Source organism: Frieseomelitta varia, unplaced genomic scaffold (genome assembly GCF_011392965.1).
Source record: "Frieseomelitta varia isolate USP_RPSP 00005682 unplaced genomic scaffold, Fvar_1.2 scaffold_277, whole genome shotgun sequence".
NCBI lineage: Eukaryota > Metazoa > Arthropoda > Insecta > Hymenoptera > Apidae > Frieseomelitta > Frieseomelitta varia.
In genome coordinates this window covers 1,243,696-1,271,307 of record NW_025110009.1, presented here as the reverse complement: position 1 = coordinate 1,271,307, position 27,612 = coordinate 1,243,696, and the positions used below count along the sequence as shown (strand labels likewise).

Below are 27,612 nucleotides of genomic sequence, written 5' to 3'. Positions count from 1 at the left end.
TGTTCTTCCCATATAATTAAAAAAATCCAAAACTCTCAGCAAACAGATCTTCAATGTAACTGAATAAAAAAATTTTTTTTTTAATTTGTTACCGCGAGTAAAATTATAATTTCAGTAAGGAAGCTAAAGCAATGTATGAAATACAAGCGTGAAGTTGCAATTTGATTGATCAATTAATTTTTTGTCGTTTCAGACCCGAAGAGACAACGAACGGAACAAAGATTATGCACTGAAAAATCGCGATATTTTTTTCCACAAGAGATTCTGTTACCACGAAGGATTGTTGATTGCGCGTTCACCGAAAGAACTTACTTGGTTAAAAAAATCTGGGACGAGGTTATTGATATCAAAAAAGTGCATTATGATCTGTCAGGCTCGGCTGCAAGTAGTCCATCATTAGCTGAAACCAGTTTTTTCGGCCCACCCTCAGTCCGCTCGAGCTGCTACCCATTGCGTATTTGTAATCTCGAATCGGTGACCTCTGATTGATTTTTATCGTTTTCTTTTATCTTGTAATTATCATCCTGCGCCAAGGGGTGTTTTTATCACGAAGATCGTACTTCCAGCAAGCTGGCGTACTCACCGATGCATTGGTCGGACACCTTCCTCGCATTCCAAGCAAATTGTATTTGCGCCGCGAGAATATTTATCTTTCCATCCTTGAAGGCAGGCGACCGCTGGAACAAGATTTTAATTTTTCGTTTAACTCTGGAAGGAAAATAAGATATGGTACAGACGCTAACGAACAACAAATATCAGATTCCACATATATACATACATACATACATATATATAGAAAAATTATTATATGTAAATGACGTATGTAAAAAATAGTTAATTTCATAGTAGCAGACAGTAGATATGGAGTTTGTAAAATACGCAAGAAATGCAAATTAAGTAACAAATTTCAAATCGAGAACGAGAAATTCTTGTACCTTTCTGACGTCAATTATAAGCAAAAAAGTAAATAGTAAAAGTAATTCCGTATAGTTTGAAAAAAGTAGGAATTAAATCTACAAATTTCTTGCTATTTGTAAATCCATACATCACTGGAAACTCTACTTTTTGTTACCTTTTTTATCTTAATTGCTCAATTAATCAAATTCATCTAATTGGTAAGCAATGAATTAGATGAATGAAACATGAGCAATTCATTACTTTAATTGTACAAGATCCACATCATTATCAATTATATCGCATTCATAGAAGAAGAAACTTATTTACAACAGTCTGAAAACATTAATTTTGATAAATGTTCAACTTTTCTCGTACAAATTGCCTCAGTAAAAAGAAAATCCTATTCACTGTACGTATACAATATAACATAATAAGTTATACAGTTCATACACCATTATAATATTTAATTCGTTACTTTCCATCCAATATCGTTGACCATATAAGAGGTATCTGTTTATGATCAAGCAATTTTACCTTTATACGAAAGTAAAACATTGAGAGTAAATAATCTCAAGATTAACTTTAGTACTCAATCTTCTAACTAATACACTACTTAAAATAGATGTATAAGCATAAAACGTTTATGTACGACAGTTGGTTTCGTTATGTAATCTAGAATTGATTTAGAAAAAAAATAAATTTCTCCACTTTGACGTGATTAATATAATTTATTGGAATAAATTAAGTTAACAAACTGGTATTATTGGATTATAAATTAAGTTCCTTTCAAATATGAGAATACTTTATCGCGTAGATAATAAAGCTCAAAATCTAAAACATTTTAAAACCATATATAATATTTAACAAAAACTCTTGTTTACCACCTTCAATCCTAAACTATAAATTCAGATCTAATGATATCAACTTACCCCTACTCCACTTTTGCTTTCGACATGACAATGTACCTAAAAACAGATACGTACAGTCGGCCAAAATTCCACGTGCTTAATAACACGACGCACCGGTATCCAATTACGACATCCAAATAACGCACGCCTCCGACAATCAAGAAGATAGGAGACGTCGCACTAATATTCAGGCGATCTTTCATCTCTTTGAGTCTGGTGCGTGGAGAAAACGGTGACAAGGTACGAGAAACGAAGAAAGTAACCGCACGACATTAGCATAGTACGTGGACGTTGTATTCGATCCTCCTCCGATAGGCTCATAATTCCCGCGATATAAACAGGATCATCAACTGATGCTACACCACGAGTCTGGTGAAACATTTTCAGCATATGCACATACCAGAGAAGGGCACGCATGTCCTAGTAAGAAATAACTCTCATCGGTAAGAAGACTGAAGACCACGGTACCGAAAATAACCAAGAAATGGTGGCTGACTCTTCGTTAACAGCCAGTCAGCCGTCAGATGCAACTGCACCAGGAGATATGAGTATGAATTGCTAGTATCTTCGCCGGAAGCCACAGCCGTGGAAGATCAATTTTAGAGGGCCGATCATCTTGTTCCATCCCCAGATGTCCAGTTTATTCGACCCTTCACCCGTGTCCCGTACCATTTAGATCGCTGGCAAACTTCCTTCCAAAATATCGTCACACGACGATTGATAAACGAGCCTAAAGTGATTTGGCGCTTTCAACTGACTGTAATCAATTTGTATTCGAGACCGCGTTGGGAAAGTATAGATTTCGAGGAACGTGTGATCAGGGTCAGATGAAGGAATTTTAAGTGGGAATAAATTAAACACAGGGTAGCTAAAGTAACAAAATTCGTGACTGTCCGAATTTTTATAACTCTTGAAACTCTCGGATAATCAATTTTAAAAATCTGATAAAATAAATAAATAAATTGATAATTCAATTAAATTGACTTTGACTAACATTTTATTTCATTTTATTTGAAACGATCCTGATTTTCTGATCGTTGCACAAGTGATTAAACTGGAAGTCTGACCAAGGGAGAAGTTCTTGAATAACCAGCGAATGAAGCGATTCATTATAATATCATCCGCGAAAGCTATTTCCAAAATAAGAAACGAAGAAAAAGGTGGATAGTGACGTTGCAGACTGAAATAAAGGGAAGAAGCCGACCGCGACATCAGAAACTGGTTTACCGACGTAAAAAACTTTTCTCCGCAATGGTGTTTCGAAACAACGATCCGTTTTGATTATAGTGTCATTGGTATCGGTGGCGAGCAACGATGAAAGAGGAAAGAAAGGCGGGAGAGAAGAGAGGACAGAAAACGAATGTGAAAGAACGATATTCTCCCAAGTATGAAATACACGCATAAAAGAGCGGAGCAAATCGACGGAAGATCCTTTCGTGAATCGCCAATAATGCCGCTGCTGTTAACCCTTACTCACCAGCCAATCGACGGAAGATTGTCATGCAATGAAAAGGGGGAAACCGGTGCATAGTCTTGGTTAACCGATCGCAAGCGAGATATAAAAGCAAATTGTAGTTAGAATGTCGCATGTACAATTCCGGGCAAATGATATTCTTGGTTGATTATTCAAATGGACTAATTTTGAAAGAAAATTTTTTATTTTTTACGTAAACTATCTTATAAGCTGAATGCATTCCGTAAAATGACGGAACAAAATGTACAATAATTTATGTACAAATGAAATTGGAGGAGAATTTAATTTTTATTCTCATGAATTTTTAATCAAATTACGCATTTACAGAACGCAGTTAACTGATATTAACTAATTGGGTTTTTCAATTGTAACCATTACAAATTCGAATCTAATGCCATATTGTAATGTACGATATAGATCAATAATTTGAGCAAACGAATTTGCTTTACGAATGAAAAGTTTCATTTCGACGTTACTTTGATTATAGGATTCCGCAATCCTAAATACCGAGCAAATTAGTGTAATGTTCAATCTAAATTCCAAAACTTATGTTTCTTATTTTACCTTCCTTGTGATTATATTAGACTACCATCTTATAATGTTCAGAAACTATTTGCACGAAAGTGCATTTAGATTTCTTACCTCTATAATTATACCGCAGAAAAGCCGAGGAAAAGGCTGCGAAATTCTTATCCAGCAAAATCTGCTCGATCGATCCAGTTTCTTTTTACACTTACAACGTCGTAAATAAAGGTAACGTAGTAATCTCTGCAATCTCAATATCGCCGATCTGATCCCCGACGAATCGATCGGTCGTGGCTGTATCTTGCAGATCTGGGTACTCGAACGTTTCGCGGTTTTTTCGAAGATGAAATTGCGGTTATACAAACGGTATGCACCGCGTTCGAAATAAGCTGGGATAAGTTGATACACGGGCAAATTGATACGTAAAAAATTTTTCAATGCTGACCGTTGGATATCTAACAATACAAATTACCGGAGCTATTAAAAAAGACGTTTAAATTTTTGTTATTATTGGAAAGTGAAAACCAAAATTAATATAATAGAATTGTGATAGTAAGTAGGAAATTATTAAATATAAAGATATTACAATCGATAAAAATATGCTGGTGAAATTTCATCGCAAAAAGCTGTCGACAATAGCGGACAATGTGTGGCGCGATTTGTCGCGTTGACACTTGATAAGATCGAGACTACACCGAGGAATTCCTTTTCTTCAGTTACTCATAAAAACTGGAGATGTAGTTGCGGTTTCATTCATTGCATTGTTTGATTTAGACAAGCGTAGCTAGTAGCATTATTTCAAAGTGTATCACGGTTACCAAATTTCGATTGGAAAGACGGAAACTTTATAAAAAAAAAGAAAGCACGTAAATATATCGTCGATGTGTACTACTTACAATCGAAAACTGAAAGACAATAGATTCGAGTAAATTCGATTCTGAGATGGAGAAAAGTGAAAGATGTTACATTAAAAAAAAAAAATGTATAATGGAAGTTAAAAATTGTAAAAATTATTTCAAAACGACATTTTGCCTATCAATTTATAAATATAATGGAAAAACGACGAATATGATAAAGAATATCCTTAAAATGTTATTTCGTATAATTGGGATAATATATCAAATTTTATATGTAGTCTTAGAAATCGTCAGACAAAGCTAGAGACAACTATTCGCCGTTTCTCGTTTACAAACAATTTGTCACTGCTTCAATGTCCAATAAAAGTTAGCAGAAACTACTGCCTACGCCAATGCTCGGTATCCTTGTCTAACTATAATCTTGAATAGAGAGTTTAGCTCCAAGGAAGATGAATGGTATGGAATAAATTCGAATGCAACATTGCTACTTTGTCGGTGAGGAGATGAACGATGTGGCAGCACTCGACCTGACGGCGAGAGAACGAATTAGGCTCGACTCACAACGTATCACGCACACACAACCAACTTGGTAGTTTCTCGTCTCTCGCGACGACATTGCAATCTGTCTGGAAGATATAACCGATCTGTAATTTCTGGAAAATGAAATTTCTCCGTCGGCTTGAAATTTCTGTCGTGTCGCCGATTTCAACGAGCGTTGTTTGTTGTATGAACAAATCTTAAGATGCCCACAGAAACGGCGTAGAGGAGGCGGGACGACGAAGAAGAAACATGCAACGACCAATGCTATGCGACCATTGGCGTAACAAACGTTCAATCGTCTTTACGGCCAGGTATAATGCGCTCACCTTGCTGTGCGGTAAAAGATGGGCTTCAAGTTTGATGCATCAAATGGCGATTACCATTTACAATGTGTACAAGACAGAGATCTGCTAAAGCCAAGATCCAGACATCGAACGACTTGTTGCACTTTTTTCTCGTGTTTCATTCAACCGGCTTCCTCGCCAACGTGCTCTCTCTTTCTCTCTCTCTTTCTCTCCTTTCTGGCACACCGTTCCTCTCACCTTCAGCTCGCGTTCCATCTTTGCAATATCTTTTTCTCTGGCTTTTTTACTTTGCCGAGTGCGCACGTAGCCAAGATTCTTGCTCTCTCGCGTACCCAAATGCTGTTCCGTCTTGCAAAAATGATGATGCACAGCGGTTGACCACTTGTCTCGGTTGGTATGTCGTTCCACTTGCATCTTGAGATCGGTTTCATTGCCTCTCAAACTTTGATTCTTCATCATATGAATGCATTCAGTATTAATGGATTATCGGACATTCGGAAGCCATTGCTATTTACACTGTCACATGACTGAATTTTGGAATTTTTAATTTCTAATTTTTAATTCTCTTACTCACCTCTACTCAGGGAGAAAATTTTTTACTGTGAGTTCAACTGTGGAAGAAGAACTATCTTCCAAGTCGAATATTACCATTTCTCTTATTATGTTGTCCCCGTTTCCTCGAGTCGTTTGTTCGAAATTTCATGATTCCAAATTCGTTTGGCAGTGTATCTTGCGGCGATCAGTCGTCTGTTTCACGGATTGTAATTATGCGTAGCTATTATAAATAGCGAAGCTCCAAGCGCTCAAAATGGTCACTTAATTTCATCGTTATAGGATGCGGGAAGAGAAAGTGAGGAACATTAGAGAGTGTCATAAATTAAACTCTTTTTACAAGAGCAGTTAGTAGTATCCGTCAACCAGGAAGATCTATTACTTTGCAGGTGCGTATATTGTGGAGTCATTGGCGCTGACATCCAAAATGATCTTTAAATATCAAAGTCTTCTACATTTTGAGAAACAATCATGGAAGTAACAATATCCTGATAAACGGCCGAGATTTCACTCTAGTAATTTCTCGTCACTATTTTCATCTGTTCCTAGAACTTAGCTTCGCAAAATGTATACCCAACATAATGTATTATACCTAGAATGATTCACAAAGATATTTGAATACTTACAGGCAGAAATAAAGGAGTAATGTACGTAATTTTGAAGAATAGATACAAAGAAAAACGTTTGCAAAAAAGGACGTTACAACAGACTCTGCAAAATCAAAATTTAAAAACATGGAAAGAAGTATTAGAGCTTAGAAATTGATTGGCACTCAAACAGAGAATCAGATCATTTATAGCGTCTTGAAATTTCATTACTGTAATAAAACAATTACCGTTGCGATCTGAAAACATACACAAAAGTTATAAGATACTTATTGGAAATGCAAATTTCACATAAATCACCAACACTGATTCATACACTGGAGAAAGCGTATTATTTTACTCGTGCTACAGTTCAAATTATTTTTCTCATCATTTCGTGAAATTAGTATCAAGGGAGTATTATGTTATATCTCTAAAAGATTTCTCTTACGTTTTTTTGAAACGTAATTCTCTATTCCCTAATCGTTTCCTTTCTTCTTCGCGAGGAGGGAAAAATGCGCATTCGCATACCCATCGCTTCGTTGGATGTGTGGTAATCCAAAAAAAAAGAAAAAAAAAAAAAAAAAGTTTCTCCACGCCATCAATTCCGCACGAAACTGCTGCGTGTTACTTCAGGCGATATTTTTTTCCTGACCTACCAACTACAAAATCTCGGAAATTATACATTCGATTTCCTTTGAATTTTGAAAGAACATCCTTTATACTGTATTTTTAAATGGAACGTAGGATTCTTTTTCATGTTGCAGTTATTATTTTCTTTTTTTTTTTTTTTTAGAAACGTTTAAAATTGACTTTCTTCCAAGCTGCTGCCACTTTTACGATCATTAAAATTTTCAAAAAATCCGACACTACATTTTAGGTAATAGGGTAATAAGATAATAGATAGGTATTAGGTAATAGGTTCTAATTTATGAAATTAAAAAGAATTTTCCATTTTAAACGTTCCAGTACTTGTATTTCAGTCGAAAACATTTCAAATTCTAGCGAATTCTATTAAAAAAAATTTTTTTGTTTAAAAAAGAGAAATTAAAAGAGCTAAAAAACTATATTATATTAATATAAGATTCAACAATTATAAGAGTCGATGTACCGCGAGACGAAACGCGAATACCGGAATCGTGACAAGAGGGTAGACGCGCGAACAGGCGCTGAAAAAAGAGCAAAAAGAGGCGCAGAGAAGAAGAAATACCGGTAGAATTTGTAACCTAAGCCAGTGGCAACACCGGTAAAAACCTCAACAGCGACATGAACGTACAAAGTATTTTGTTTCAGAGCACACAGCAATTTACAATGTTGCATGCGTGTTTTAGTGGTAATCGCGAGATCATCGTGTGAAAGTCTATTGCACGAGAATGCAACGATTGAGTTCTATGTCTATCATTTAGTTGTCATTAAAAGTACGATCGAATAATTTTTTTTTTTCATTTAGCTGCTCATTAAAAAATCGGTAAATTCACCTAACGTTCTTTTATTTATTTCTTTATTAGGATTTATAAAATTTATATTGCTTATTATTAGATGGTCACTGATCGATTAAGCCAATGAGATATTCCCTTAATTTTGCTTTTAATACAGAATTATAGAAAATTCTGTAAAATTGCTGGTTGTAAAATGCAAGATTTTACAATTTCTACATAAGAAGCTAATTTCAACCTAACAATAGCAGTTACAATTCATTATGGCTACAGTCAGAATAAATTAACACATTTGTTTGTATCCAAATCATGTATCAGTTTCTTCGAAGAGAACATAATCACCTTTTCATGCCGAATTATCAATGTTTGGATTATCAGAAATATCAGTGCGAAGGATGTAACATTAAACTTTGGATATACACCGATAGGAAGTAATTACCATTATCACTTCCTGCGTCTCTGATAAGACGTGTTCTCGTTTGTGTTCCACGAAACGTAATATCAATATCGTTTAGTTAAGCTATTTATTAAATTGTGTACGTTACGTAGAACTTATATATATTATCGACAAGTGTGACATGCTTCACACTAAAATTATTAACATTAAAATTACTCCGATAATTTTAATTAATTCGTTCGTTAATTGTAAAAAATTGCAAGATTATGGAACCATGTGAGAAAAAGTTACACTTATACTACGTTTGTCAGAGGATAAATAATTCATGTAATTAATATAATCTCGAATATCGGATCTTCAATCTAGAATATAGAATTTAGCGATTAAAAATCTACCCTGTAATGAAGAATCAAAATTTTAGATTCTTGGAGAAACTTTCAATCTAATTGCTGTACGTTAATATAAAGTGATCAAATTTACTGATAATTCCCTACGAGAACATGTTTGTAAGAACCTTAAATTAATAAAGAAGAGAGAAAAAAAAGAGTAATGTTTGTTTCTGCGGTAAAGGAACATGTTCCATTTGGAGCGCACATATTTCGCGTGCTCCAAAATAGTTCATGCGTGCTCCAATACGTGTGCTGTCGTTGCATGACGTTTACGCACTTTGTGATGATCCACGCACGTTGCGTTCCTCGGTGCACGCAATGAGCATGTATGCATAAGCTACGTTGAAACGAAATCACATACAATGTTTGTATTACAAACCGATTGGTCGGCGTGCTATTTCTGTCGGTACAGTCGTCGATAAAACGCGACCAACATCCGAGGTGATCATGAGCCAGTCTATACTTTGTCGACTAGTTTTCAAGCTATTTTTCACTCACGTTCACGATTCTCGTTCACTTTACAGAAAGGACTGTAACCGAAGCAAAGATCAGCGATCTACACTCGTTCGCGGCCATTTACTATTTGCACAAATGTGTATGTGTGCGTGTGCGTATGGAGGTAAGTGTGTGGCATCGATTCAAATTGCGAGGAATGGTCGCGAAGGAAAGAACGAGAATGAAAAGAGAAGAAAACGGAAGAGTCAAATGATATTGCTGATTCCATTGCCTCCCTTCGAATATGATTATGAATATGATAATAAATTGATAATACGACTATGAATAATAAATTTTCTTAGCATTTTGCTCCAATATGAGGAGAATCTCCATCTAAATCTTCAGTTTCTTCAGATTCTGTTCATAAATATATAAATTTAGGTACATAGATGTAACTACCAAGAACATATAAATAAAGTTTGAACTTATTATTGAAACTTAATAGTACGTGACTTATAAGACACACATATAGTCATAGATATTGTGCGGATATTATAAATAACGCACTATAAAATAATAAAATCTCCAAAGCGATAACTTGAATAAGTACCTATGTATTAATGTTCAAGAAGAAAATACTAATTTATTACTTCTATAACATAGCTTTGATTAGAATTTGCTTGTAAAAAATCACGCATTTCTATAAATATCTTCTATAAATATCTTCTAACTTCTTTTCTAAAACACGATAATTTAAAAAGCTTTCATTTTACATTACATAACGTGGCTATTATCATCGTTCAAGTGACGAATGTGCATTCCTCAAGTTGTAACTTTATATAATAGGAAGCGCGTGGTTTCGAAAAGTCAACACGAAGAAGAATAGATAAATAATTGAAGATGCAACAATTGTTCTGGCAACGAAGTATTCCACGCTTTCGCTTATGTATATTAACTACACAAAAATAATATATACAAGTATAACAAAAATAACATACAAAGTATGTGACATAATTAATACAACTGAATGTATCAAACCGGATGAACAGGTGCCAGATAGAACTGCCAAGTACAGGTTAAGACAGTGTATAAACTTGTTGAGTCTGATACAGTGTTTAAACTTGGTTCGTGGCATAGTTAGATGCATAGCTAGTGCATTTTCAGATCGTTACGTAATTTTATTTATCATTACAGAAAGCCGATCGTTAATCGTCTTTTTTCTTTGATTCTGCTTCTTTCTTCAGTGTGATGTATTAAACACAATCTCAGTCTTATTAATCGTATCTTATTTTTTATTAACAATTGAATCGTATATTTAAATTTTGCCATGAATTCGTAGAGTCACAGGTTTTTTGCTTCCAAAATATCTTCCTATGTATTCTTGCTTATTTCTTCTGTCTTTGACAATCATTGTAAAAAACATTAGATTAAAGAAACATTAGAATTATGCACATCACTTTTCACAAGTATAGATAACTTTAATATTTATCATAATACTTATTAAAATACTCAATGCTTAAAAGTATTACTGTAATAAGCAACAAATACAAAGTCACTTATTTTTAACTTATTCGTGATATTTAAAATTTAACTAGAAGTTTAACTAGAATTATAAAATGAGTACGCTTCATATTACGATTTTTATCGTAATATAATAGTTTAATGAAATATTTTGTTTTATAAAAATACAAAAAATAGCACGACAGTCAAAGTGTTAGGAAATTAAGTCATTCAATAAAAAAAAATAACAACATACTTGGAAACTATAGACTATATTTAACATGCTGCTCGTTTTCGATTAGTTAGTATTCTAGAGATTCTTTGAATTAACAATAATTCGAATGCGTGGCAGCGATCGTCTAAAAGTCGATTTAGTGTTGACAGAAGTACATGTACATGGCATTTCTACCACCAATCCACGTTAATCTACAGGACTTCGACCCTGATTTGTATAAATTCTGCAGAAAATAAATACTGCCCACATGAACAACTGATGCCTTTATACTTGTCCACTTTCCGTTTTTTTTCTCCAAACGTCGTTTATGGAGATAAAACGAGACCAGACATTGCGTAGAAGTACATTCCGTTGGAAAATACAATTGATCGAATGGCGACATATTTTGTTACATGCAACGTACAACACATTCACGTGTATACACTGAATGTGAATTGTTTCATTCCAAGAAAACGTAAGAAAAAAAGTTTCGTACGATATGGTATTTCTATTCGATATTTTTTTTTCGATTGATTAAGTCGAAAATTAGTATCAATACATAAATACAAATCTAAAATAACTTTAATACCAGTTTATAAATGATGGTAATATCAAACTCTGCATTGTTCTACTTAAAATTTGTGTGCGATAAATATTCAATTTTTAAAAAATAAAATACATATTCAAACATTGTATGTATATGAAATAAAAAAAGGATATACTACTACTATACTATTATGCTCTATTTTTATACATACAGTAGCATAATTTATACGTCCGCAAAATACATCCACTATAAATTACATATAATTCAAAGGGATGCAACAAAAAAAATTGGAATCAATCGAAATTGCACTGGTACGAAAACGTGTTGGTTGTTTTCGAGTAACAAAAATGCAAAAGGCAGTAAAACAAAGTTACCCCAGGAAGGAGGAAAACATGTAATTCTGACAAATACCGTCTGAAAGAAATGAATAAAAAGGAAAGAATAAGAAGCAACGTTTTCAAGACAAACACCAAATTAAATATAAAATCAGAGGAGACAAATAAAAGAAAGGAAGAAAAAATGAGCGAAACAAACACAAAAAACATGGAATGGAAATTTAAGGATGACGGTAATTCCTCTACAAGAATTTGACCAATACAATTCTAAGAAAGACTGCAGCACAGAGAATACGAATAATGTCTAGGTGAAAAATATTTTATATACATTGCAATCGTTTCTTTTACAAATTCAATTCTTGGTAATGAAAAATTATAAAAATTTAAATTCTAGTCAAGAAATTATGAATATAATATCTTTTATGCCAAACTAATGTAAAAGTAGCAGGAAAAGAATAAAAATTATATATTATAAAAGATAATTGCAGAAACTTTCATTCTAATAATCGTGCAAAATCAAATCTAATCAATAAGAGAGATTTATGATCTATTTGGGAATAATTCGACATAGAAGCTCTGCGTAAAGATTTTCGTTACTGAATGCGTAAAATTTGTTTCTGTAATGACAATTGTCGTAAGGTAAATCAGTAAATTCAACCGCAAAGAAAATACTACTGAAATATCGTGTATCTATCGTTGATTATCATCCGGTGAATCCACTCTGAGGACATTTTACGACTGTCATTTCACTTCAACTACCAATCCTTACCTTCGACTCGTCTAAACTTGACGTCCATCCCTGCAACGATCACTATTTTCCCTCATTAAAGTTTGATAACATTTGCTTTCTTACCTCGGTTACGTACAAATAACAAACGTCGTAATGAATTCTGAATCGAAAAGAAATAATATCTGCATAATATTCTGATAATTGAAAATAATTATATAAAGTAAACTTTCGCACGTCACGAATTCATATTGAATAATGCATTTGTGGAAAGTCAAGTTTCCATAAAATTAACTTAAGAGATAACAATTTTGTAAAATGTGTGCGTGGATACGTGTGTTAATTGTACAGATTCAGATAATAGGAATAGGAGATTTATGTAGAAATTTGTAGAGATATTTATTTCTTTTGATGGTAGAAAGTAGAGAAACATTTGCTTGAAGATCTATAAATTGAGAGAAAGATGTATAAAATATTTTATTTCATAATGAACAATTGCTATGAGCACTTCAGTTATCTATAAACCGGAGACGCTTTATAGAAGGTCCCCTGCATCCAAGACAAGGAATACAAGGCATCGTTTATGTAAAATGAAGGAAAGAGGGATATTAAATACAAAGCTCATATACAAATAATTTTCGTATGGAGAGATTTATTTTATAGCTTGCAGTTTATTTGCAATCGCACATGCACGCACACATTCTATTTTTAGATTTGTAGCCTTAATTGATTGCCTAAAGTTGTATAAACAGTGTCGTTAAAATACACATCGTGTCAATCACAACTGATCTGAACAGTAAAAAGAAAATTCATTATTTGATTTACATAAGATGTAAAATATTGCAAATAGATATGCAATATCTATGCATATTGCAAGCATTTATATGTATTGTTTATATAAGCAGAAATTATCTATAGTGTGTCTCTTCATAAAATTAAAATATAACTTGCATTATACAAACATGACACCATGTTGCATTTATATTATTTTAATTTATTACCACGTTTCTTTCGTTACATACCCAGAAATATTTTTAAACGGAAATAATTTCTTTTTGATTCGCGAAGATTGAAGAGAATTTCTTGTTATTTGCAGAATTTCGGAAACAAAATATTTATAAATATTATGATTTATATATCATTTGTAACTATTTTATTCAATGTGTATTGAATATTTAATTATCTAATAATTAGTATAATGAATATCTAATATTTAAGAAAATGACATTTCCATAGGAATGTTATCATCTTGAATTTTAAATGGCTGATGAATTTTAAATAACTCCTGTATAAATCGCGAATTACGAATTGAGTTGAATACGAATTTACTTACCTATTTTCACCTTTGATATACGTAATTGTGCAAAGTTTCAAACATCTAATGATGCACAGCATTTTTAAAAGGTAAATTATCGCACCATTTGATTAATTTGACATCTCTCGAGGCGGCCATTATTATATTACTCGACGAACGCATATTACCAACTGAATGTGCATATACAGATTACTTCGCGCCATTGGTAGTTACATTACATTTCTTAATGAAGTGTGTTGGCAACGAATCTATTAGTGACATATTCATATTATTCAATAATTTATTCCTCTTATAGGACCGTTTGATTTAATACGTGTTATATATACCATATTTTCTCGAAGTTTCGTTCTCCAAATAACGATGGGGAAATTCATTTGCGTTATTAAGTTGATTTGGCGGTATCCGATCGATCATCGAGATCATTCGCTGGTGATAAATGGTACACTCGAAAGTGCAACACTCTTTTCGCATGGGCGAGCTTCTCTACAAACACTGTATGCACGTAAGTAGAATTTACGCATCAGTCTGATATTCAATCGTAAAAGCTTGACGTTCATCTAAACTCGTGTGCCACCTCCATCCATCCAACCACCACTCTCCGACGAAAGACCCCTCGCTCTCCTGACAGCCGAGTGCCTGACGTGTCTCCTCCCCGTGCCAGAGACGTGCCCCCTCCCAGCCGGTGCCCGCAGGCCACCGTGCACCTCATCGGCGTGCCGTTGCTACCAGCACTGTTAGTGAGTTATGGACCGCATGCAAGTGCGCATCAGATGTATCGGTAGTGTGTCGTATTCGTTTCACTCGCAACTCTTTCACGTTTCACTATCCCGGTGTACATATCTTTCTATGCATTCATCACCGCTATCCATTCGACCGTGCGTCACTTTGTGAGTGAACTACGTTAGTCAAAAGTTTCCTAACATTTCTTTGGTACAGCGTTAGAAATGAGGCTTTTCGAGGAGAAAGAAGAACTCGCATAAAACGAAATACGGAGAATTTTTTGGAGGAACGTAAATTAATGGTTCTACAGAGATACATCGCAAAACAAGAGTCAATGTGTGCGCCGTGACGTTTTTCAACAGAGAGAACTGCCGCTTCTTGTTACACGAGAGAGAAGATAAAAAGAAGAGGATAGAGACGCCGCGACACGGGAAAGACGAGCGCAAGAGGAGACAATTGAAGTGCGCGTGTGCAAGAGTGCGTGGCGCGCTGGCGGAAGCTCGATGTATCTTATGTTTTTTGCAGAACTGCATGCGCGAGCTGGTTATTTGTCGTGGATTTTTCCATCTCCTGAATTGGTTCTGGAACCGGGGCATGGTTCGAACATAACGAGATTGTGATCCTCGTTCGAATTACGAATCATTCGAATGGACAGAGTCAGACAAGATAGTTAGACGGGACTCTGGAAAGAGCGGTAGACGAACGAGACAGTGCAACAGAAACAATTCGAAAGTAAAAGGTGACAGAAGAGGGAAAAGAATATTTGCCAACGATCCAGTGACTGCCTATCGTGTTGCATAGTTTCATCGTTGCATAGTGGCCGTAATGTGCATGCGTGCAACGTGCACGTGAACGAAAAGGATAATATAGAAACATGGGCTATCTGCGCGCGCGCGTGGTTCTCCCGCGAAAATGCGATACGAGAGGTTAGTACTCGTCGCGTGATTTCAAGTAGTGTGCGTTCACTTACGAGGCGCGTATAACGCGGCAATTTCTCAAATATCTCGGTAAAATTGTGTAATACGATAGACATATAAAATTATAATTCGAAGATATGTGCAATATGCAAGTGATCTTATGCTCCTGTTGGTTATCTGTGTCAACTAATTGCTGAGAATTTGAAAGTATAACGGACATTCTTCTCAGTAGGAAGCAGATTTTTTATTTCAATAATACCACGGTAAGATCACATATAGTGTCTTGTGTTTCATTTCCATACTTTTTTTTCTTAATAATCTGTTGAGCATATCTCAAAGTAGCTATCAACTTCGCGGCCATTCATTTGAACACATATTTCTTAAATTGTCGGTTTCCATAGATGGTAAACGAGTCGGAGTTTTCTCGTACACGTTTTATATATAATGCCGGATGCATTTCAGTTGATTCTAACTTTCTTAAGAACAATGTGTCGCAACCGTTTGTTTCGTTCTTGATTTAACATAAGATTTTGAAAAAACGATACGCTTATATCATACGCTTATATCATTGTAGCTGTGCACGTATTCGAATTGATTCTCTCCTTCATTTGTACTGTACTAACCGCGATAATTACTTTTGAATAATTAATTGAATTACCTACATTTGAACAATTCCCCCTTATTTGTAACATTGTAGTTTACGTAGTAATATTTAATCTGTAAATGTAGTTCCAAGAAATTGTACGATTAACTTAATATTTAATTAATTTTCTTGTAATACTCTGTATAACATTTCACAGTAGTATTTTATTTCATTACTGTAGATTAAAAATTTTAACAAATAATATTATACTACATATTATGTTATATATTGTACTATATATTCTGCTATAATAATATTATTTGACAAATAATATTATTGTATTTGCATTTCTATGAGATAAAAAGTTATACATAGAGAATCATGGCATGTTTAATTCTTGCATTATTTATTATTCAACTATAGTTTTGAATATCTATCCTAATCACATGGTACAACTTCTGCAAGAAACGTTCTTGACTACATATATGCTAGTTATCATGAATTACATACGTACATATGTACATAAATATGTATTGTATCATCATGCATCAAGTCCACTAAATGTATGTGCATAAGAATATGAATTGCATTAACTATAATGCAAAATGACTGCGTCATTTTTGCATTTTGTCGCGCAGACAGTTTCAGTGTACTTTTAACAAAGTTAGTCTATGAATAAATTAATTTGTGGCTCGTGGTATGTTTCCCCGATCTGATTCTTTCGTTAGAAATTTTTATAATCACGAAATTGAAAGTAGCAAAGATAAATGAACTTGAGCCAACAGATTTATTGCTAAGCGACGTAAAGTGTCTGTTTAGAAAGCGTTGCTTCTTCTTCGTTTTCTAAATTATTTGGTCAAAATGTAGTAGCGTCGTCAATGTTATTTGCAAATAGCAAATTAATTACATAACCGAAACGAAGATCTTCACTCGATTTCAGTATTAGCAATCACAAGTTGATATAACTTATAAAAAATGAAACAATATGTGATCAAATGAAGAATTTCAAAATAAAGTTATCGAGGAGCTTTTTGAAAAAGAGGATAATAGGATTATCTGGTGATAGATATGTAGGTATGTACGTTTCTATAATATGTGTACGCCAATACACGCATTTGCAATCGAAATTGTGATTCGTTTACCTCCGTCAACGTGTTATCTTCCATAAAATGTTTGCTGGTCATATTATATTGACCACACTAAATGTTATTAAAAGCACAGCCAAAAGAATGATTAATCACGGTCTTCCGGAACGAAGCGAGAATCTACAGAATGAATGCCTAACATGGTGCAACATTTTATTTTTTGGGTCTGAGTGAGTGAGAATGCGATCTTTCGATAGTGTTCGATCTTCGCGATGAAGTACCTTTCGGAGGGAAAAGAAAAAAGGGAAGAAAAGAACGATAGAATTAAATTGGTCGAAAAGAAAAACACAAACATTAGACTCGCATTTCGTTCGAAATTGGCCGATACGGTTTGACGTTGCGAAAGGAATCAAAAAGAAGCGAACATAGTAGATGGGAAAACAGAACAACGTTTTCGTTAAACGTGCATTAACTTATGTTAGTGTGTTTTGATAATGTAATTATTTTAATTTATATCCTTCCATAGGCAAGAAATTGTGTTCCAAAGTATAAATACGTACGAAAACCAGAGTACGAGCAGCTGAAATGAAATCTAGAGCTGAACAGAAATATCTTATTGCACATCCATATACAAGTTTAATCTTAATTGTAATTCATTTTATCAGTTTACTAGCGTGATTTTTTTTTTTTTTTAATAAAAGCGATAATGTAGAAAGAAGTAAACTATTTGACTTTTACAGACGAGTGTAGAATGTATGCGAGTAAAGTAATCAATACAACGTCTTTATCAATTGAACACACTCGTGCTAAAGGTTCTAGAAACTTCATATTAACGTAACACATGGTTTTCTAAAATCAAAACATTCGCGCAACCGGATTGAAAGTTTGCACTCTTAAATATGCAAATAGGCTTTAACTTGCATATATGCCAGTAGTTATCGATCCATGTATCGAGGAAAGCATGACTAGCATGCATTCTGTTGCTTCGTTCAATATGCGATAAAATAATGTTTGATTCCGCTATTGAGAAGAATTTTTACATCGAACGTTAATTGTAGTCACGAAATCGAGAGAAAATGAAAATTTAACTTCGAAGCTAACTTGTGAGCTTGAACGTAATTTACATTTAGTCGATATATGTCTTAATGATTTCGCGATTTCCTTTGACATATCTGGTTTGCTCCAGAAAGATAGGTAAAGTCAAAAGGAGAGTAGTAGAAAATAAAAATACGTTAGTCGTTTTAATACTAATGTAAACTGGTTTTAAACGAAATTATAGAAAATAAAATATATACCAATGATGCAATAAAGTGAATAAATTTTAAAATTATTAAATACGGAATATTGAGTCATCTTGAAAGATTGGTTGGTGAAGTGCAGAGTAAATATCAGATTAAATAACTATCTCGTTTAATCATTTTAAAAATGATCATGTACTCTGTAAATGTTCTAGTCAAAACTTCGATATAACTTGACACTTGACTACTTTTTCTTATACTTAAAAATGAATAGTTAATAGTAACATTTTCTTACATTATGTTAAATAAGACTTGAATTTAAAAAAAAAAAGAATATCTTAACTTCTATTGTTAATCGTGATTTTCATATTTTATAGATAGTAAGTCCGAAGTTTTTCTATAAAATATCTTTCTATGTAGTTTACATTTCAAACTTTCGTTGATTTAGTTCAGTGTATCTTTTGTACTTTATTTCCAGTCAAGATTTATTCAAAATGACATGTCGCTCGAGTGTGTTATATTATTGTTTGTATGTTACGTGTATATTATTCTGTGAAACAGAATTGAGGTTTGAAACTTCATTTTTACTGAAACAAAAATGAGTTTGTTACTAACATTGTTACTGAATGTTTCCAGCAAATAAATACCAATTTCTAGAAACATTTTGTCCGCACTGAAGCAATACATAATCTGAAACATTTCGATTTCCAACAGTTTATCTATGCGTTTCTACGCTCTGCGTCGGATGACGAACCTTGCAGAACCTTAGAAGAGCATTTGTTTCTCGTTGTCACATATTTCTTAATCCTCCTAGTATTTATCTTGCAATATTTCTGTTTAGAATCTAGAATTACAAACTATTATTGTAGAAACGAAACGTTACTTTTCACAAATATTTTACTATAGAAACTCATTTAAAAAAATAAGGTATCGTTACGAAAAGTTGAAATATCGATTCAAGATATCTTTGGCAGGATTACGGAGCCAAATATATTGGCTTTTAGATACTAAAATGGTTAATTTATTTTTATTGGTTCGAATGGGAACAGGCACCATTTGTTACTGATAAGAGAAATACGAAGAAATCTGGGGGAACGTTCGACAATAAAAGGGACAAAACACCAATAAAAAGTCTCCTCAATGAGGATACGGTGAGGATACAACTTAAGAATTCGTTTATCTGTTCTTAATATCCAACTGGTCTCAGATTTCAGCTAAAGATTCCGTCAAACTCGCCGCGATCAGCTCTCTACTTAGTAATACTTTGTTCGGCTGTATAATGTTAACCTAATTTCACTTTCTACCGTATATCCCTTTGATAAATCACTGTCTGCCGTTTCCATTTATTATTCATAAATTCTGGCAACAAATTCTTATTATGCAAGCGTTGAGCTTTGCGTTTGGTCTTTCCCTGTGTATCTTGCCACTCATTTGTTATCTTAAAATGAATTTTTCTTGTCTTGTTCTTAAACGAACAGTGTGACCAATGTCTGTGGAAGATATCGCTTCTCAGAATTCACTATTTTAAAATTGATCATCGAACAGCGAAACAAAAGAAAGCAGTGCAAGAGTGAAATAAAATCAGAGTGCATGATAAATCACAGTGGTATATTTCACAAACTTGTAATTTTGTTGGAAGAATTTTGGAGTAAAGTTAAAAATACAGCAGTTCTTTGGGAGAAGCGTCTGTAACACAAAATAAAATTTATTAGTTTTAAGTACTAATTTTTTAATACTGATTTTGTTTGAATTGCTAGTTATGGTGGCTCCGAAATAACTTTGTTTGATATCTACAAACCGTTGAATGATCGGAGTACCGATAAATAATTAATGAATTTGAAAATGACTTCTTACAAGAATTATAGGAAAATATAAAGTCTAAGGCTTTCAAAGGCTTTTATATTCATTCAATATTAATATTTATAAAATATGTGTCTGTATAGCGTTTTATAATTTTAGCATTTTTATAATGTTATAATTTTCTCATATGGAAGCAAAATTATTTCACTGTTTGTAGAACTTCGTAGTTAGCAGAGATAAATATGGTTAAATAGAATAGCATAGGTACACAATAGAACAACAGTTTTTCTCGTGCCAGGATTTCAGTTCATTTCCAGTGGTAGATTTAATTTTAATAATTAGCTTCAATAGCTTGAAATACAGATAGATTGCACACACACACATAGTATGGGTAATAAAACATTTAGATAATACAGACAATGGATATTCCGATAACGAAATTTTTACTCTATCTGAACAACGTATGTCATGGTTAAGTCGAGTAATCAGCGTTCTATTATTATTAATAAAAATTCAATTGCACATTTAGCTATATATTAAAAATACAACTAGTTACACCTATATAGAGACCCATAGTTAAAGTTAATTAAATCGTAATTACACACGGAAATATGGTTGGAATAATGAAGCTTATACCTTTCAGCGTATTGAAGTAATTCATTAAAAGAATATTACTGAAAATAATACAAAAAAAATATAAACGAGGAATGAAATTTGCTATTTAACCGAACGACGTTTAATGGAAGTTTGCAGAATTTTCTTTCTGGTATATAGCTATTATTAAACAAGGATAATATTGCTAAGATTCGAATGTAAAAGAAATACCATGCGTTTAATGTGGTAAAATTTTGATTGAACGTTTCGCTTATATAGTTGTTATCATTATCAGATATTTCAGTGGAAAGTTGTCCAATTAAACGATCTTCCAGTTATCTCGAATCGAGTACATCGATGTAGTTAGAAAAAAAAATTCTTCTCGATAGCAATATTTCCCATATGTTTGAATCTGGATCTTTGACCTGATTGGTTAATTGAACAGATTGAGCGTAATCCGCTAATAGATTAGCAACTAGCTATCACACGTTTGTGCATAAATATCGAAATTATTATTTGATTGAATCAAAAGTTGTGGTTTTAAACAAATATAAAAGCTTTGAAAATCTGAAAATGGACTTTTAGTCAATTAATATTATTAAATTTAATATTTTAATATTTGGGACAGTTCTGAGGATTCGCTCGACATTGAATGCTTTTGGTTTAAATATAGTTTAAAATATACGAAATGTCTCAAGTCCTTTTTTACCAAATGGTTCATAAATGCTGTGTTACGATTTTATAATACTATTTAATGTATCTCTCTGGTTAGTAAAATAGTAATTTGATGTTCCACTATCATATACTGTTTCAGATAATTACCCGAAGCTTTAGTGTTTCACGAAGTCATCTCGCTTATTTATAAGGCGTTCTTTTTTTCCGTGTTGCAGGACGTGAAACTCGCGTTGGATGGGAGAAAACGGTGCCGAGGATCGGTCCTCCGCGCCTCGAAGTGACACGACACATCATTTCGACTAAGCACAAGATACTGGATAGTCAGCGAAGTGAAAATCCTAGCGCAGAGTCATACATTAAAATGGCTCTCTGAAGATTATTCTTTGTGACGTGAAGTCTCTGAATTGAAGCTTACCTATGTACCGTGAAGAGGACGAACAGAACAAAACCGCGAATCCGACTGTCCAACGGTCAAGTGGCACGAACACGTTCGAGCACCAGGATCATTCGCAAGACAGCATGGAGAACGGTGGGGACGAGGCGAGCTCCAAACGTATGCAAACGGATGCATCCTCGTCCACGAACGACACGCCGAAGCCACGTGCACCGCGGAATTGCCAACGATGTCGCAATCATCGCCTGAAGATCACTGTAAAATCGCACAAAAGGTACTGCAAGTACCGATTCTGCGAGTGCGACAGGTGTAAGGTCACGGCCGATAAGCAACGAGTGACCGCGATGCAGGCAAAGCTGAGACGACAACTGGCGCAGGATGAAGTCAAAGTTAGAGTGGCAGACGAGGTTAGTTCTTCTCTTGCTTTTTTCACAAGTAGCGAATGTATGTAGAAACATTTTTATTATCAACACTCGTGTGAAATATAGGTTGCTCGTTTTTCTAAATTAATTAATCATCCAATGTTGGATCAAAGGAATTCACGAGCACGTTGCTAGTCAGTTGTACGCTGGAGGGTTAATATCATTTTGTGAAATATCTTCTTTATTTTTTTGTGTTTTATATTATTTTCTGTATCTTTTATATTCTTCTATTAATAGAAATGTAACACTGTTTTGTTTGATTCTACTATTACGTGCTGTATAATTATATGAATAGATGTGTACAACATATAAATATGCAATATACAAGTGGGTATCTATATGTTAAGGGAAAACCTATATTTCGTTCTTATAATTTGCACGAAATGTCTACATTAATATCATTACACACTGTGAAATGAAATATCCGCAATTCTGTTTTTGAATTTTATGTAAGATATCTTTTTCATGAATTTTATAAATTAATATTTGTGAATTTGTGTCAGATAAAATTTTCGATACGTAGAATTACTTCAATATTCGTGAGTTTTACTCACTTTATAGTTGAATGTATTTAATGGCGATCAGAATTTCAAAATTCCTAGAGTTTGTTTATTAGAATTTTAGATCTTTCATTACGCAGAATCGTATTGATGCTCATATACTTCAATGTTTTGTGTGTTATTAAATTGTAGAAAATGAAGAAGACGAAAGTTTGCAGATCATATGAAACGGTAGATATATTTTTTAATTTAAATATTAGTATTATACATTCTGGATTTTATATTTACAATATCATTTAAGATATAATAGATTTGAATTTTGTATCTGCTTTCTACAATATAATACATGCAATTCGGGTTGTGTAAAATTTTAAACTTTAAATTACTCTGTACGTGATTGTATCCACAAAATGTAATAAATTCGAAATATTTTCAATTATAACTATGATAAAATTAATTGTAGTTCAGTTAATAAGATTTAATTAATTGTAGTATATATAATTCCTGAAATAAGAAAGTGTAATCATATAAAATTATTAATATGTACTGAGTATTTTCGCGGAAAAGTTTTCTAGTAATTGAATGAAGATAATCAAATCTGTATTTCATTGCTGTCATTACTTCTCATGTTAATTGCAAAATATTTCTAAAATAAATTTCGCAAGCGAATTTTAAAATTACCATTCACTCCGTGCATAATAAAATTCAAGACCTGGTAGAACCTGGCGATCACATTCTTATTTCATTTTTTATCGACGGGAAACGCATCTGATTACGGATCATATACATATATCATTGATGGCTTGTACCTTCGAGACGTTGACTCGTAATCAATGATATTGCAACTGCACGGATAAAATCGCGAGAAGCTATGATTAATTTCGCGTTTCATCACGCACGTAACACCAGGTTAGGATACTTGTAATGGAAGGTAAATTGCTGTTATGTTTCCTGTGCAGCTTGCAGCTGTCGCGATTTCAAATAGACCGCCTTTATCTTGCCAATCTCCTGATCGTGATTGAACTTTTCGTAATAGGTGGATCCACTGCCATTCGGTGTAGAGAACGAGCGAGTTTCGTCTATCCCTCCAGCCAGAAGTATCGAGGGTAGCTACGATAGCAGCAGTGGCGATTCACCGGCCAGCAGCCATGGTAGCAACGGCATACACACAGGTTTCGGCGGTATCATCAGTATTCCTCCTTCCAGAAAATTGCCCTCGTTGCAGCCTCATATCGGCCACTTACCGCAGCCACTAACCAGTGAGTGATAACAATCTTCATTCTATTATTATTCAATTTTTATTCTGTATTTCGAGCGTGCATATTAGCATTAGACGCAATGAATCTAATTTTAGCAGTTAACGATCGTTAACGGATTATTGCTCGTATTTATTTCTTTTGTGAAGTTCGTTTGCACGTCAAAATTTTTCGAGTTGCAAGAGAATAAATTATCTCTGAAATTTGAGGTCGTCCATTAGTACGATGTACAGTGTTAGGAGCTACAGTACGATTAATAATGTTAATGTGCATGCTCGTCCCTATTTACTCCGATGTACTACTTGCCTGTTGATGAACGTACATGCATGTAATGTACATGTTGAAAACCGGTTGCGGGCAATTACCTACCTGTTGCGTGCTTCGACTTTTACTCACCCCTCTGCTTCACCTATGAAACTCACCCTCCGTACGTAGAACAGCATCACTCTCCGTTCGTCTCGAGATCGATAATAAAATTGATAACATTTCTGTCACGAATCTCGTTTTTTGATCTCATGTGTCATATATATATATACACGCGAGTATACAGTAACAACGACAGATTATAAATTTCAGTTATTTTATTACAACTTGCTGTAATATTGCATATTCTTCAATTTCTTGATGTAACATTTCGTTAATAAGATTTCGACGCACGTTATTTCAAAGTTACTACAAATCAGATTGTTTCTGCATATTTCGAGATATCTATATTGCTTATATTACGATTAATTGTATCCTCACGTTCCTCTGATTAGTTGCGTGACTGTCGTTTAATTTGGTTCCTGACGTTGATGAAAGGGGAAATAATTAAACATATGTATGAAAGGAATCATGAATTCCATGTGCATCTTATACCCGTGGTATTTTTTATTTTAATCCAATCGTTTCGTAGAAAGTATTGCGAAGAAGTAATAAAGATATATTACAGGAGATGCCTGAAAAATTTGAATTATTCATTAAGAAGCGCTTAATGTTACTTTCACATATTTACATCGCATGCTTAATGCTTCATTTCATCGTTTCGCGTTCGGATTTTTATCTACTAGAGTGATTCAAAGAACGAGTTTTTCCTTCTCGTAGCCTCAACGTGTGAGTTTTCAACAATCTTAAATGAACGTTAAAACGAAATTATGGTAAAAAGAAATTTATAACGACCAGATAGACCTTTTTTGTGACGGGAGTTTGAAACAATGGTCACTATTCAGTGGTCGTCGTCAGGAGACTATTATTTAGCTGTGCATATACATACACAGGCCATTATATCGATTGCAATTACCGTATAGAATGTTATTTGAAGAAGTTCAGTTAATGAAAGATCATTATTCTTCCTGGACACAATTCGAGCACTGTACTCTGATTCCACGAATTCCATCGAACGTTTGTTAGGTACTGATTACCTATGGCTTTCGTGTCTTACGACTTTGACCGTCGTCATAACGACGAGAGACATAAAACGGACCAGCTGAAGGAAAAATATTCCTATTCTTATAGATCGACTAGTCCCATCTTCAACTGTAAATTGAAGAAGTCGCGTTTACAGCTTTAAAACTTTTCAGACTCTAATCTTGGAATTATTATAATCATGTCTGATCACATTGCTAAGAATCTCAAAAAGTTTTACACTGCATACATAATACTAGAATCGAAAACACTTTCGTGAGCCTCTATAGATAACTTTTTTATAATATCGATTGCATTACCCATTTTTGAATTCTAAGACGTATTTTTATTGAAAAAAAAAAAAAAAATTGACAAATTTATCAAGAGTCACTTTTATCGTGATACGTATAATATACATGCTTGCACTCATGTGCAACGATTTTTGAGTAACAATGATAGAAAGTTGAGAAATTTATAATCAAAGCGTTATGAACTTCGATTCGTAGATCCGATCGGTGGCTCTAATTTGAACAAAAGCCTCAGAAAGCCCGGTATAATCGAACAAACGTACTTATAACGTCGTTCACAATAATCCCAACGAAATTCAAGCTACTCTTTCACTTGACAACCCGACCGAATGTTAACCCTAGGTTTACGAGCGTCCCCATTGGACGGCGAGTCGTTTGAAGCTGGCTAATATAATACGAACTTATAACCAAAGCCGAAACCTGGCTTTTACGATCTGGCTCGTTTTTAAAAGTTATCGTTATTTTGCTCGCTTTCGGATAAAACAGTTTTGTTCACGAACGTAAACGATTTGAAGGAGGCCAAAGTCTGTGCCTGCGTGTACGGGCGAACCACACTAAACTTGAATCGACGCGTTCTGTTTGGCCAGATCTTTCAGCACGCGTGCCCTCGTAACATCTCAAACGAGATAACACACATCGACATGACATTCAAATTTTTTACGAGTCCGAAACAACGATCGCCCACTCGTGACTGAATTATTTCCTCCCGATGTTGCAAGAGGAAACTTGCGTAGCGTCGACTGATATACAGGATAGGAGATATTCTTCGCTTTCATTGATGAGAGAAGTTAGAGCAGGAGCAATTTTTCTCCTGTAATTTAGTCACCTTTCCAGTCAAATTTTCACTGAATCAAATTTTTTTCTTTTTCAAATGAGGGTTTAAAGCATAGTATTTCAAAAGAAGGTTTAAAGTAGACGACTCCTATTACACGGACATTTAAATATTCGAATACTAAATATTGAAACTGTTATAATTTTGTACGATGATAAACTCGGGCTCACTTTTCACACACTTCACTTTTCTATCTGTTAAATAAAAACATTCTAAGATAAAATGAATGATGTATTTTGAACTATAGACACAACTCTCTCCTATATTTTATCACAAGTGGAAATTTTAAAAGTTTCCCTGACAAATACCCTAATACTTTCCGCTGTATATAAATAAAAGATTCACGAGTATATAAATAAAAGATTCATCTGATAATCGAAATCGGTCGATAACGAAATTCTTCTTCGATCTCTATCACTGTTCATTGTACCGATTCAATTTTTAGGATGGTCGTTCCTTGTCGTAATTGATTTACAACCGGCACGTGTCCACGGGTCCGCGATGATGGACTTAATACAAAGCTGACACAAAGGGAGGACGACGTCTCTGTATCACTGTTGATGATGGAAAAGTAGCGCGATATCCAACGATATCGTTGGAAAGTGGAGTGGAAATGAACAGAGCGAACGGAGGGAACTGTTTCCTTCTCGACGAAAGGATAATTATTGCGGGTATATGGGGTTGTAAAGTCGGTTTTTACGAGCTTGCACTTCGAAGGCATCGAGCACCAGGCTTTTAATGATGCGCTTCGTTGTTATGCCGACCGAACGGTATGCTTAGTGAAAACGTAACGTCAATTTCGGCCAACGGCTTTATGTACACGAAGGACATTGTGCACCGCGCCGCGTTGCCATTTTGAATCCCGTGTGAAGCTGCGCGTGTCGGCCATCTGACGCGTGACACTTACAACTGTTCGTTCTCACAACTACTTTCCTTTTTCTTTTTTCTTTTCTTTTTTTTTTTTTTTT

At 34.1% G+C, this 27,612-nt stretch overlaps 2 protein-coding genes and 1 long non-coding RNA gene across 7 annotated transcripts in view; 1 reads left to right on the top strand and 2 right to left on the bottom strand.

Annotated features, from left to right (window-relative positions):
* Positions 1 to 101: 101 nt before the first annotated feature.
* Positions 102 to 27,612, bottom strand: part of LOC122529085 — a 295,075-nt gene continuing 267,564 nt past the window's right edge. The window contains exons 1-2 of one of the 2 annotated variants that reach the window (XM_043654873.1): positions 5,744 to 6,007; positions 102 to 677 (exon numbers count right to left, since the gene is read on the bottom strand). In XM_043654873.1, the coding sequence (XP_043510808.1) occupies positions 546 to 677; positions 5,744 to 5,965 (354 nt within the window). In that variant the 5' untranslated portion in view covers positions 5,966 to 6,007 and the 3' untranslated portion in view covers positions 102 to 545. Of the gene's footprint in view, positions 678 to 5,743; positions 6,008 to 27,612 lie in introns of those variants that run through there. The other variant, XR_006306739.1, reaches the window with a different exon arrangement.
* On the bottom strand, positions 13,263 to 14,555 carry LOC122529086. Of its 2 annotated transcripts, XR_006306741.1 has the most exons (3): positions 14,264 to 14,555; positions 13,956 to 14,185; positions 13,263 to 13,411 (listed from the first exon to the last, which is right to left on the bottom strand). It is a non-coding gene; the product is annotated as an uncharacterized LOC122529086 (long non-coding RNA). The 2 variants fall into 2 exon arrangements; XR_006306740.1 differs by lacking the exon at positions 13,263 to 13,411 and having other exon boundaries at positions 13,941 to 14,185.
* Positions 14,688 to 27,612, top strand: part of LOC122529082 (doublesex- and mab-3-related transcription factor 1) — a 94,860-nt gene continuing 81,935 nt past the window's right edge. Inside the window, exons 1-4 of one of the 3 annotated variants that reach the window (XM_043654866.1) lie at positions 14,688 to 15,837; positions 21,765 to 22,350; positions 23,058 to 23,096; positions 23,902 to 24,124. In XM_043654866.1, coding sequence (XP_043510801.1) covers positions 21,967 to 22,350; positions 23,058 to 23,096; positions 23,902 to 24,124 — 646 coding nt within the window. In that variant the 5' untranslated portion in view covers positions 14,688 to 15,837; positions 21,765 to 21,966. Of the gene's footprint in view, positions 15,838 to 21,688; positions 22,351 to 23,057; positions 23,097 to 23,901; positions 24,125 to 27,612 lie in introns of all 3 variants that reach the window. The other 2 variants (XM_043654868.1, XM_043654869.1) reach the window with 2 other exon arrangements.